At 38.9% G+C, this 13,295-nt stretch overlaps 1 protein-coding gene across 5 annotated transcripts; it reads right to left on the bottom strand.

Moving 5' to 3' along the window:
• Positions 1–587: 587 nt before the first annotated feature.
• LOC120053514 (paired box protein Pax-6) lies at positions 588–13,271 on the bottom strand. 5 transcript variants are annotated; one of them, XM_039000644.1, is made up of 13 exons: positions 13,259–13,271; positions 10,361–10,414; positions 9,589–9,612; positions 7,009–7,139; positions 6,657–6,698; positions 6,352–6,567; positions 5,859–6,024; positions 2,290–2,448; positions 1,898–1,980; positions 1,637–1,787; positions 1,264–1,376; positions 799–946; positions 588–673 (listed from the first exon to the last, which is right to left on the bottom strand). In XM_039000644.1, the coding sequence occupies exons 1-13, from the start codon at positions 13,269–13,271 to the stop codon at positions 588–590; spliced, it is 1,386 nt and encodes a 461-aa protein (XP_038856572.1). The 5 variants fall into 5 exon arrangements, with proteins under 5 accessions (XP_038856572.1, XP_038856573.1, XP_038856574.1 ...); XM_039000645.1 differs by lacking the exon at positions 9,589–9,612; XM_039000646.1 differs by lacking the exons at positions 6,657–6,698; positions 9,589–9,612.
• Positions 13,272–13,295: the final 24 nt, after the last annotated feature.

The following is a 13,295-nucleotide window of genomic DNA, read 5'->3' as shown; positions in this document are numbered from 1 at the left end:
TAGCGGTTAATGCTTTCCATTTACAATGATTCTGCCAGAAAGCTTTGGAAAAGAAAAGAACAGAGAAATGGACTTCTCGTACCCAGCTGGTACCTGCTGGTCCAGCTCTGCCTTTGAATGATACAAACTTGTTTCACCAGAGTCCACATTCTGTACACAGACTGGGAGAGCTTCTTGATATATGTTGACAAAAACTATTCATGGCAGAAAATTCTTCACAAATGATCTTCTTCTCAGCAGAAGCAAGGAACAACTCAGTTTCACAGTCCATCCACGCTGTTGTTTTTTCATTATGACATACAAATGGCCATACACAAATACACCAAAAATGACATAAGTTGGAAACGGAGAATAGAGATATTTTTTTCCCCCATTAAGGATGTTACACCGGGCACTTTACAGAAGTCCTTTCTCTTTTTTTCTTTTTCAAGTCTTTGCCTCCAAAGAATGATAGAGAATGGCACAATCCCAGTACGAAATAGTGTCTTTTAGAGTCTATTTTCTCTTGTCTGTAATTAAATACTGCTGGACAGCCTCTTCTTTCAAGACAATATCCGAGGAGTCACACGTTGACGGTAGTCGTGTCTCTACTGTAGCCTGGGCCAGTACTGGGACATGTCTGCTTCACTGCCTGGCACTTGGACAGGAACAGATACTCCAGGAGAGATGAGACCTGACACAACAAACACAGAGCGGTGAATCAGTTCAGGCACCATGTATACCTACTCATGTTCGCAAATGGTGATTCGTAATGTCTTGGATTTTGTTTATTTTGTCATGACCCGTTTCTCTGCCTACCTGTTGAGTTGACTCCTGAGCCTGCCATTGACTGGCTGTTCATATGTGCCTGCATATGAGGAGGGGTGTACGTGTCGTAGCTCCGCCCGTTGACTGAGGGACTGGTGGGCAGCATGCAGGAGTAGGAGGTCTGGCTGGGCACAGGAGCCTGGGGGGTAAACAGCACACATGACAGTCAGATTCACCTGTCACCTAGCAGCATCTCATATCTATGGTCCCAACAACTAAGGGATGGGCCACACTAAGCCATGGGAACGTAAATAATGCACTATCATATTTACTTTACAAATTCAACATAGTATTTACTACAGCATTGCCAGTTCTTAGCATTCACTTGTGACATGTATGTATACTTTGTATAGGTTTACATTTATTGTGGTAAATAACTTGGATGCTATACAGTCATTAGGAAAAAAAACATCAAAATGCTACATTTATTATTGGATCTGACGGTGATGTACTTACTTGCATAGGCAGGTTGTTGGCCATGGTGAAGCTTGGCATAGGTGGCAGGGCACTGTATGTGTTTGTAAGGGCTGTGTCTGGTCTTCCCAACATGGATCCTGACGAGAACGATACTGCAGGGGTAGGATATATACATTTATTTTAGAGACCAGTCAGCACCTGATTGCCATTTGCAACATTGATTTGCAGGAACATAGAATGGATTGTGTGGCACTCCTGACTATCACCCACATTTGTACATATTTTTTGTTTTACATGCTGATGAGGCTACAGTTCTAAAATCCCATAAATGGATCCTACAACAATATATTAAGATGGAATGCACATGATGTAATAAAAGGTTTTGTTAAAGAGAAAGATCACTGACTCCAACCTGGTGTCGTGGGCTGTGGGATGGGTTGGTAGACACTGGTGCTGAAACTGCTGCTGATAGGGATGTGACTGGAGGAGTTACTGGCTTGCCGCCGTTGATTCCGGAGTTTCTCCTCCCTCCTCCACTTTGCCCTTCTATTTGAAAACCACACCTGAAACCACATTCATGTTGCAATGGTTAGTGTTGGATGGGTCACTTCTTTGAATGTGATTACAATATCCCTACATTCAGGGTGATATTAATAGGCAGAAGGAGAGGTACCTGTATTCTGGCCTCTGGGAGGTCAATTTTTGCAGCAAGTCTTTCCCTTGCGAAAACATCTGGATAGTGAGTTCTTTCAAACTCTGAAAAAAAATACATTAGTTAGAACTAGAATGGAAGTAATTAAATGTGATATACATCGAATATGCCTACAAAAGCATTCAGACTATTACAGTTTTGGAAAAAAAATCTAATTTGCAGTGAAACAGTTCAAAGTATGCCAATGAAAACAGCAATATGTGGTAATGTTCCAAACGAATAGGGCTAGTTATGAGTCAGTCATGATGCCTTAATTATGCTTAAAATATACTCATTTAGTATCACCAGCTCATTAATGAGATTATTTGGCCGACAGTTGGACGAGAACACGTGACAGTTGCGGTATAATTTACCTTTCTCAAGCGCTTCTATCTGTTCTTGTGTGAACGAAGTGCGGTTCCTTTGCAATTTTCTTTTCAGCTGAAGTCTCATTTGGGTCTCATCCGAGTCTTCTCCATTCGAACTTATTGAATTAGTGTTCTCACCTCCGCCGTCTGACTGTGGGCAACCATCTGAAAAATAAATAATCAATCAATCAATACAAACGATCACTCTTTGTTCAGCTTTCATGCATAGCAGAAGGTGCACCTGTTGTTAGCGCAATTATTTCATTTTCTTGCATTGGAGTCTCTTTAGCGTTGCATGGAGTTTAATGAGGCCTATGAGGATATGCCCAAAACCCGCCTGTGCCTAAAACATGATCTTATAATATATGAAATGTTGAGACTTGTTGCGTTCTCTGCTTCTTCCAACTGATATTGACTGGGTTTGACAATTCATTGTGTTATTTTGACCAGATATTATTAGTTACATCAGGCTATAGAAAATGGCGATACAATGTTGTGGGATTTTTTTGGGGGGGGGGGCTTAGATATTTTATTACCATGTAGCAATGCTTGTCGTGATGAAATACAAGACAACATGGTAGAACCTATTCAGATTCCATGAAATGCTTTAAAATCCAAACCATCCTTTTAAAATGTAACATTTTTCCACATGGGCGTTTGTACACCCGTTGAAATAAACCCCAACACTTGAATAAAAACCGTTTTTCACGACCACACAATACCAGGAGAGTAAGGGGAACTATTAAATTCATGGTCTGTGGAGGGGTTGGCAAACTTTCGTGGGCAGAATTTTGAGGACACAATTGGAGGCCACAAAAGGATTCTCTCGAGGCTCGCAGTCCCTCATTGTATGGAGGATTCCAGTCAACAGACTTTTCAGCTCAGTATGTTAACCTTTATGCAGTACTATCATTAATCACTGTCTCCTAGGATGCCCTGTTCAACGCCAGTTCAGATTTATGGCTTCTTTTGGCCACGGAAGAAGAAAAAAAACCTGCACACATTGAATGAGACATCTCTATGCTCAGTCAGTGTTTGTTACATAAAGGCGACAGAGAAACCAACTGTGAGTTGAAGGGCCTCAGTCAGTGGCGTTGTTAGACACTTTATTCAGCATACCTTTTACCCATTCCATTATGCCTACGTGGCAAACGGTATACCTATTTATGTAGGCCTAGATACATCTGCTTTGGCAGTTTATTGTGTGACTGATTACCATTTCACAGTTCGTGTTTTTTCTACATGCACGGGCAGGTTGCTCAGTATACCTATTCTTAATCTGTATTGGTATGCTCACTAATATAGGTGAAGATACGTTTGAACAACTATACATCAGCAGAGACCCATCATCATACGTGGCTAGCTTATTCCCTCTGCTCTGAAGTTATGCCGATGCTCTTCTGACAGGTTTGTTGTTTCAAAACCAAATGCATTATTCAGAACAAGGTGTCTTATTACATTATTATAAACATACGCGAAGATTAAAGTTATCCCCTTTAAATGTCCCTGTTGTGTCCAAAAAGAAAGATTATCAGTGACCAGTGCGCTATAGTTTTGGAGGCTAATCCGTCAAAAAAAAGGAGTGAATGAGCGTTCTATTATCCCTCAGTCAGACCAACTGTCGCTAGATTTGGGATTTGTTTTCATTAATAAAAGGCGCTGGGAAATAAAACCATTCCTTAGTATCACGTGTCGCAATCAGTCAGGCGTAAAACAAGCCAAAAGATAGAGAACCAACTGCGGCATCTTTCAGCAATAGAAACTAAAAACATTCTGGGACCCCCTGAAAGAGAAAGTGCCTAAACCCCATAGACAGCTTTAGCCCTCTATAAAGAAAAAAAGATAAGAAAAACTGTCACGTTGATCTCTAAAAACACGAAATCGCAAGCGAGAGCTTTCACCCTCTCCTTATGAAAGAGTTGTCTCTCTTTGGGCCCTGTCACTCCGATGAATCCACTATTTTATTCACTGTTGCGTGGCGTTTATCAGATTGAGACCATATTTCTCCCCCTCTGAGACCTCACCCTGCCGTATGCTTCCGGAGTAATGGATTCTTAATTTCCCTGAAATCGCACTCCATGGAAGTATAGACACTTATGGCAGAACATAAGTGAACATACGATGTTGGTATAGCTGGCTGTGGTGTTCACACACACATTTTGGGCATATTTTGAATAGACAGGATAACAGAGATACATTCAAAGTACAAACGACAACAGCAGAAGCACTTCTTATCATCGTTATTATTCATTTATAACAGCCTTAATAGTCTATAATTAGAGAATTAGGATATTATTATAATAACACTAGGCCCTACTTATTTTTTATTTCACCTTTATTTAACTAGGTAATTCAGTTAAGAACAAATTCTTATTTACAATGACCGCCTACCGGGGAACAGCCTTGTTCAGGGGAAGAACGACGGATTTTTACCTTGTCAGCTCTGGGATTCGATCCAGCAACCTTTCGGTTACTGGCCTAACCACTAGACTACCTGCCGCCCCAAATGAATAATAATAATATTTAATAATAATAATAATTGCTATAAAAAATATATATGTGTTACTATTGGCACTTGGTCACCTTTCACCTAAATGTATTTGTTGGGGATTCCTCATTCGAGACAGGTGTAGTTAACAACAACAAAAAAACGCAGATATTATGAAGAACAAAAAAACTGTTATTTGTATTTCAATAGTGTCCATCCGTTATTGTTTAGTTCTCTTAAAACTGACGTGTCTAATTGGCAAGTTGTGCCATATCGTGTCCATGGGTCTCCCATGGAACATTTCTACAGCTGTCTCCTCAAACTCAACGCTTATTCATGTCGCCTTAATGAGAAACAAAACGTTCTCTAATGAGCAATTACATAGCGACAGAACTGTTCCCATAACAAATTCTTGAGTGTGACAGAAACATCCTTTGTACAGATAGGCCTACCGCACACTGCTTCAAATTTGTTCATCTTAAAGCAGGTTGGATGGGGAAAATGTGGACTCATTGACGAACTCATCCAGAAATAGGCCTACAGTATGGGCCTAGAAATGCATCAATCGTGCAGACTAAATCGTGAAATTACAACCTTATTGTAAAAAAAAAACTTTGTCGAAAAACATGTCGACAATTTGCAAGTTAATAATTAGTCGAATCATACCAAGTAGCCTAATCTTGGAATCATTTTCGGGGCATGGCACAGGCAGATGAATTTCAGTTCCACGCATAGGTCAAATAAGACTAATAAAGCCGATGCATTAGTGACAAACAACATCAGCTGAACTTTGATATCCTCTAAGATGTTCAACAAAAAAAGTATATTCCCCTGCTACTTTCAATAATGTAGTCTAATAAGGCTGTAACAATAAAATAAAAAGGAAATATTATTTTGTTTATTTTTTTGTAATAATAATAATGACGGTAATATTAGGCCTGATATGATGATATACGACAACAACAACAATAATAATTATAATTATAATGATAATTTAAAAAAATAGCTAATAATAACACTTTTTCGTTATAAAATGACCTAATAAAGACATTCTCGCTCCTTACGCCAAATCCAGTGATTTTCCTACCTGCGTTGGGCTGTCCTGGCACTGAGGTTCCGGGGTACCAGCCCGGCCGGGTTCCCCACGTCCCAGTCTGACCGTTCAGCATTCTCAACTTCTCATACATGCCATCTGCGCCCATCTGTTGCTTTTCGCTAGCCAGGTTGCGCAGTACTCTGTTTATCGATGACACCTGAAAGACAAACCCAAAATGCTTGACATTAATTAAACGCGTTTCCCTTGATTGTGACGGCACATTGGCTTGTAAGTGATCTGTCACATAATTGCATGCATACCCTCACATTCACAATATGTATTTGGGTAAGAAACTCGGTATCAAAATGGGAAATAAACAAAATATCAACTAAATGTATGTCGTCAATCGCAATGCGTAATTGTTCTGAAACAGGTGCATAATCATAACCAATATTAAGGTCAGTTGTTCATTGTAATTTAACTCAGTTCATTTTTTAATGCGTATAAAATGGTATGAGTAGTAACTTACACTCAATGAACTTACACTGGGTATATTATCGTTTGTGCAGACCCCCTCTGAAAGCAGTCTGTCACGAATTTCCCACGCGAAGATTGACGGGCACTCCCTCTTGTATATGGCAATTTTTCCGACCACCTCGGGAGTTGCTACTCTTGGTTTGCTACCCCCGATCGCCCTTGGTCTGATGGAGCCAGTTTCATAGTATCTGCCCAGAATCTTACTCACACAGCCGTTTGACACCTAAATAGAAAACAATAGACACAAATCACATACATTATTCAAGACTAATGTGTAATATATGTGTATACTACAAACATTGTTAAGCTTACGTTTTCATTGTCCAGCACTTGGACTTTTGCATCACCATGGGTCTATAACACAAGAAATATACCTTGAATGGTATACGGTAATTTTACTTGCACTTTGTTGAAATGCATCTGATAGCGGATCTCTACTTTGGATGGATATGTTTGCAGGTTGTGTCCTAACCTATCCTGGCATCACCACAAACCATAATTCGTAATTCACCATCCAAAATCAAAACTGCAACTTAAAACGGTTTGAAATAACAATAGTTGATTGTGCATTTAGTTGTATATTCCAAATACAAATCACACAAGGCAAATGTTATTCTAAAGCGTTTTACTGATGCAGACAGAGAGAAGAATGCAGTGTTATCACCTGCAGAATCCTGGATATATCGCACGGCCGCGCGCCACTGTGAGCAAGCTCGACTATTTTCTGTCTGGTTGAGTCGGGCAGGGGTCTGCCGTTGACGAACACTCCGCCAAGCTGATTCACTCCGCTGTGACCTGGGCAGAGACAGGGGTTGCACTCTCTTTAGTTAAGCCACGAATCAAGAGCTTTGATTAAAAACTGCCAGCCACTTCACTACAGATGTCTCCGATGCAAGCGTTTAGTGGTTAACTATGCAAAAAATAAAAGTTATCAAGCCGAAAACAAGAGACTAAACAAAACGGAACGTTCAGCACCAAACATAGAGGAAATCACCCAGGACTTTGCGTAGTGTGTAATTATTGCCATTGTTCATTTGTCAGATGTTTGAAATGCTTTCCGGATATGCACGCAATATCATTATCTTCTACAATATTGTTCTAATCACACATGCAGAACATTGATTAGCCTCAGCGGTGTTGTATGAGCTGGACCAAAACATATCTAGCCCACTGAGCCGAGATTTGCGCATCTTTGCAAAGCTTTAGCTCAAATAGCGTAATGCTATTTGCTGCACAGCATTATAAAGTAGTAATTACAGTATAATGTCAACACTTCAAACAAATCATCACCTAATCCTATGTATATCAACTTGATGTTTGTTGCACTAGCCAAAACATCATAAACGCTCGTGTAAACAAGTACTTTCATGCGAGTCAATTAACAAAATCCAGCTTAGGATAGCCCAGAAAACCAGACCAAACCTGAAGTCAAATGGAAAAGGAGCCTCCCTGTAGTCGCCTACGTTTGCTCTAGTTCTCCGCTCCCTTCCCTTCGAAGCCTCACGTTAAATTGACTCTAAGAGCACAAGCTCCTTAGCAATAAATAAGCTCCAAATATAGAAGAGTGGGAAAATATGATGAGCCTGGCTGACATTTGTCTTTAAAATAAAGCTAGCTGCACGTCAAGTTTGAGCTTAATTTCTAGAAATAGGCGGAAGTCGCCCTGGATCATGCATGGAAGGCTAATTGAAAAGATCAGTTGGAGCACTTGTGGCAGGCATGTCACTTTATGACACTGCTCTGCTTTTGAAAATCGCATCATCACGACAAATAGTAGCATGATAAAACGACCCTAGCTGTCTGCATTTGGATATCACTCAGACTAAATTGGACCCTACTCATTTACCCTTCAAGGGAAGCTTCATTTTTATGGTAGCCAGGGGGCTGTGCGCGGGCACAAGGATGGGAGCGCGCGTCGCTCTTAATATATAAAAAGTGACATTCGTTTTTTTCATGCAAAAAAAACAACACAGCCTATATTTACACTGTTTTTATGAGTCTGCTGGAGACGTTAGACTCCCTTGTTTAATATCTGTTTTGTTACTGTTTTCAAATACGAATTAAAAAATAGGTAGGCCCTACATCAATTATAATATTATATTAGGCCTTACAAATAGAACATTAGGCTACATGTGCTTGTGAATTTGTTGTCTACTGCCATAGGGCTAAAGTCACAAATTCTAGCCAAAATCAGGGTGGAAATATAGGCTATTTGCTTAGGAGTAGACTGCTGTAAGAGAAAATCCATCGCTATGTCATTTTTTTTAGGTTAATTCCAGGATTAGATTAAATCAATTGTGTTTGTGCATTTGATAGGTCAGCAGGGAAAAGCATATTGAAGATTTATTGGATTTGAACACGCCTCCCGTATAGTGCTCAAATAAATCCACTTGATCACTGCCACACAGAGATAATAATATAAAAGTTTCACTAGAAAGGTTAGGCCTAATTCTTTATCATCATATAATTCCCAACGGTAAGTGCTGTCGATCTCGCCGGGTGGCAATGATTATGCGCCTTGTATTCTATTGCAAGTCAATTAATAGGAAAACATATGGCGTCAATTTGGACGCTCAGTTTCATATACACCCAGGAGTTATTAGCACAAAGCCTGCAGAGCCAGCCGCGACCTTCAGACAAACTAAAGGCCTCACCGGAATCATATCTGCTCAGCATTTCGCTCAAAAGACCACCCGATATAACATCGCCATCATATTAAAAAATGTAACAAGATATTAATAATGGCATACGCCTATACAATATTGATTACAGGCTAATATATAGCCGCAGCCTAATATTTTGGTAGCCAGTAGGCTAATTTAAAAGGTGAGGAACAGACACAATATGTCTGGTCTTTAAAAAAAAAAAACTCGAATAAAATTAATGGGCGAAGAAAAAACTCGTACACTTTATTGCGTTTATTTTGAAGGCCTCGGTTTTCATTTTCAAATGTGAGAGGGAATATAGGACTTCACATCACTGCTCAATTATTTCATATGGCCTACTTAAACTGACCTAGATTCAGATGCTTTGTTTGGTTGGAGGTCTTTCAAGTGTAGAGCGTCACATCTTCCATCTGAGCCTACCTCTATAACGTAATACATTTTAGGCCTGATATGGAAATATACATGAAGTTCAAGGCTAAGCCAAGGCAATATAATGTATTGGCATAGATATGAAAGCACACTTGCAGCACAAACGTGTCGTTCAGTTAAGAGAATGAGAGGTAAGCTATTCCACACACCTTCGTTACAGATGTCATACACCTCTTGTCCAGCATTAAGAAAGAAAATATATGTATTTTATTGTCACTCTGCCAACCACACAACATGATTCATTATGAATGACTGAATAACATCTCAAATATGTCAAATCTGCTCTAACGTTTATAGGTCCAATGCATTCGTAAAAATAAAAAAAAGACAACGTCTCATCAAAGCATACAACTGTAGCCCACACTGTGGTAATATAGAAGGGATAACCTCTTCATAAACATTACACATTCTCCATGAGATGAATGCAATGTCAGTTAGTGCATATAAGGAACAACGGGAATTGGCATACCCCAACAGGCGTTTCTGAAATGCTATTTTATCATATCAAGAATAACCTTTCTTTCTTTCTTTCTTTCTGTGTGTGTGTGTGTCAAAACAACTGCATTGGAAGTTGTGCAATTGTCCAATAAATAAAATACTCTAGGGCTTCTACTTCCTGCTAGCCTCTTCTCTGATATGATAGTACAGTTGCAGATATTGGGCTCTATTTCAGTTCTTACACGTACAGGTTAGTAGAAGCATACTAGTCAAAGTCCAATGACAGAATGACCACTGTGTGGAACAAAATATGAGAATGAGCATATATAAATAATTTCTAATTCAGAAAATTTAAACAAGCCCAAAAGTAGTGGTCTTATTCTACACAAACATGCAAACCAACATCTTCAGCATAAATGGCATGTGCCACCTGCCTCTTTCCAGCTCAAAGTATAAGTTACTCAGAAAAAAAACACAACTTACTGTTTTGCATCATGGACGCAACGCCAGATTCCCACGTGGCCCGGTTATAGTATTCTATTAGTCATGGGAAAAGAATGACAATGATCAGTATTGGCATGCTGATAATAATAGACTAATACAATACAAAGGGGACATACACATCGCAGACATTGATTTGGTGCAATTAGAAAATTACGGTGGGCACTATTATTACTCATGAATGACTCAGGATGCATTAGGCTATTATTCATTCATATTTTATAATACGAGAGCATAATATCGTCTGTTGTTCTATAGGTTTTTGAATATATATATTCAGTGTTTAAACTTGCCTGGAAACAGTGTGGACTGTCCGCTTAAAACAATTTAAAGACTCTCTCATCTGCTTCTCACTAGTTAATATATTCTCCCTATGGACAAAGCAAAACATTTTATTAGTACACCTTAGCTTTCGTTTTTATAAAGTCAGACGTACTGCAGTATTTTCCAACTCATTTCATGAGATGAATAGCATTGCAGTAATTTGAGAAAACGTTAAATATTAACAGCTTTAAGTGTATTTTAGGTGTATTGAGAGTAGGCTACCTTTAAGAAATAAAATTAAGGATTTCTGAATAAATGTGCATATTTAGAGGTGCAAAATTGTTCAGGGCTCTTCATGCTAATATTACTGTTATTATATTGGCCATGAACATTTCAGTCCATCCCCTTTCCATACAATTAAAAACGTCAGTAATATACGTTCAGATGTCTTTAGATGTAGTCGTCTAGTGACATACGCTGTCTACCTCGGTTGGCTGCTCTGGAAAGTGACATCGGGAAGGGGGTGAAGGCTCTCCAACAAAGCCTGCAGAATTTCAACAATGGCGTCCTTTCTGCTTCTACACCAGAACCCAGAGAGTATAACTGAGGCTCCCTAACTATATACCCAGCCTCGTACTAACCGTACCAATAACTCTCAGGAATACAAAGAGCTGAAGGGAGCAACCCCCTCCCACTGCACCCATGCCCAGCACAACAACAAACCCCTCACACCGCCACAGTTACACTGCTGCTTGCCGTGACCCGGTGCCCGTATCCCTCTGCTTTTTTTTATTTTTATAAATTAGAAACGCAATTTATTGTTATAAATATCTGGAGATAATTATGTTACTGGTGTTTGGTTAAGGTTTTTAAAAAAAGATTCAACAGCTCAGTAGGGTGCTCAATTGGAAAAAGACAATTGCCATAAAGAGTCCATTCACAACATTTGCCGAAAAGGAGGCCACTAAGGAAATAGTCCGAGCTTTGATTTTCTCCCTTTTTATCACCTCCTTTTTAAACAGGAGATGGACTGTGTGTGTATTTACAGTGTACATCCACAAATAAATAGCCTATACATCCAAGCTGTGCAGCACGTGTTATTCCTATGAATGGAGAATATTCGAAAGAAACTGTGTAAATTCAACTAAGACATCATTACAATTCACAATTAATAATCCTTAAAAATAAAATTTAAAAAAAATCACATGCGCTATTGGTTCAGTCATTGTAGATGTTTATAAGTAGATAGGTGTAGCTACAAAGCATTTCTTTGCATTTTTCTCATGCTAATTGCTTTCAAATGTAATGATGCAATGGAAAATGTCGGAAAAGCAAAGTAAAGGGTTCTGAGTTTATATTGATATTGATGTCTAAAATAATCAAATGTTTTGAGCATGAACTTAACCCGAAAGCAGCCTACTTGTAAATCTAATTATTTTTATTTTTGATGAAAAGCCAATCGTTTGCTTTTTGTTCAGGTCTAGCTACAATTATATCATTTATTTGATGCAGTCCGCAAAATACGAGGGCCTCATCTGTATTTTGCCCGTTTTAACCCACAACTACTGGAGTTTCAATTGAACATGCTTCTTCAGACTTGTAAGGCCTATATTATTCCCGTCATTTATATGCAGATCAACTCCATATAGCAACAATAACATGTTAAATAGCTACCATTAGACCAATAGCTACCATATTTTTTGGGCAATTAGAATAAAGCAATAGGCCTATTGTACTGGAAGAGTCAAAAGCGTAATGCATATCCCAATGTTATAAATAGCCCAATCAAAAGTAACCTCTAATATAAACAATGGTTTTGATGTTGAGCTTTGTCTGTATTTTCTTCTACTTGTTTTATCTACAGCATGTAAAAAGTAGCCTAATATGCGCTCATTCTAATCATTATCATCATCATTATTTTGGATGGAAAAATAGCTACAGGCTAAGCTTAATCATGTATTATTTATTATGAGTGGATTTCTGAACTGTTTTCACATAGGCCTATATATCCTGTAAATGTTAAAACCACTTTACTATTTGTGTTCAGTAAGTAGGACTACTTCAATTGTAATTGAATACATGAAAAAGGGTTAGGGTTTGTGAACTTTAGGAAAAAGTTCACAGAGCATTTTTTTGTGATGGTGCCCGGGTGAGTCTGACTGTATGATTCATCTTGACACCCTTGCTCATCGGATCATTGCGTCCCCATTCTCTGGACTGATTACTGGCATAACGTGACTTTTTACTCTTTCCTGTCATAAATAAGCATTAAGCTATCCGCAACCAACGACGGCATACAAGCAATACCAGAGTAAGAAAGAGGCGGACTGAAATGTTCCAATTAGGTTGCCACTAGTCTGCGTACCGAAGTTCATCCATTAAAGCCGATATAACCATCACTGAAAACTTGAGCCAATCGGATTCTCTTTCTAAATTACAACAAAAACTTGCAAGTTATTAACTTAATTGTAATTTGCCTTTTCAACACTTAGCCTTATTTTATTTTTCACTCTAAAATGGTGTAATGTGTAAGCTTGGATGGGGGAACGCATGGTTGGGTGAATAATGTGTGCTGTCTGAAATGTAGGTACTAAGTGCCAAGAAATCGGAGCTTACCTTTTTGAGGCATCGTGTGTACACTGCAGCCAAAGCC

The sequence above is a fragment of the Salvelinus namaycush genome, chromosome 9 (genome assembly GCF_016432855.1).
Source record: "Salvelinus namaycush isolate Seneca chromosome 9, SaNama_1.0, whole genome shotgun sequence".
Lineage (NCBI taxonomy): Eukaryota > Metazoa > Chordata > Actinopteri > Salmoniformes > Salmonidae > Salvelinus > Salvelinus namaycush.
Note: the sequence above shows the minus strand (reverse complement) of the source record. Positions and strands in the feature narration are given on the sequence as shown.

Excerpts from the sequence above, each read along its gene's own strand:
- LOC120053514 (XM_039000644.1), bottom strand. Across the intron at positions 6,025-6,351 it reads CAAACGATAATATACCCAGT|GTGTCATCGATAAACAGAGT; the intron begins GTAAGTTCATTG and ends TTTGTCTTTCAG. Across the intron at positions 947-1,263 it reads CCAACAACCTGCCTATGCAA|GCTCCTGTGCCCAGCCAGAC; the intron begins GTAAGTACATCA and ends TTTACCCCCCAG.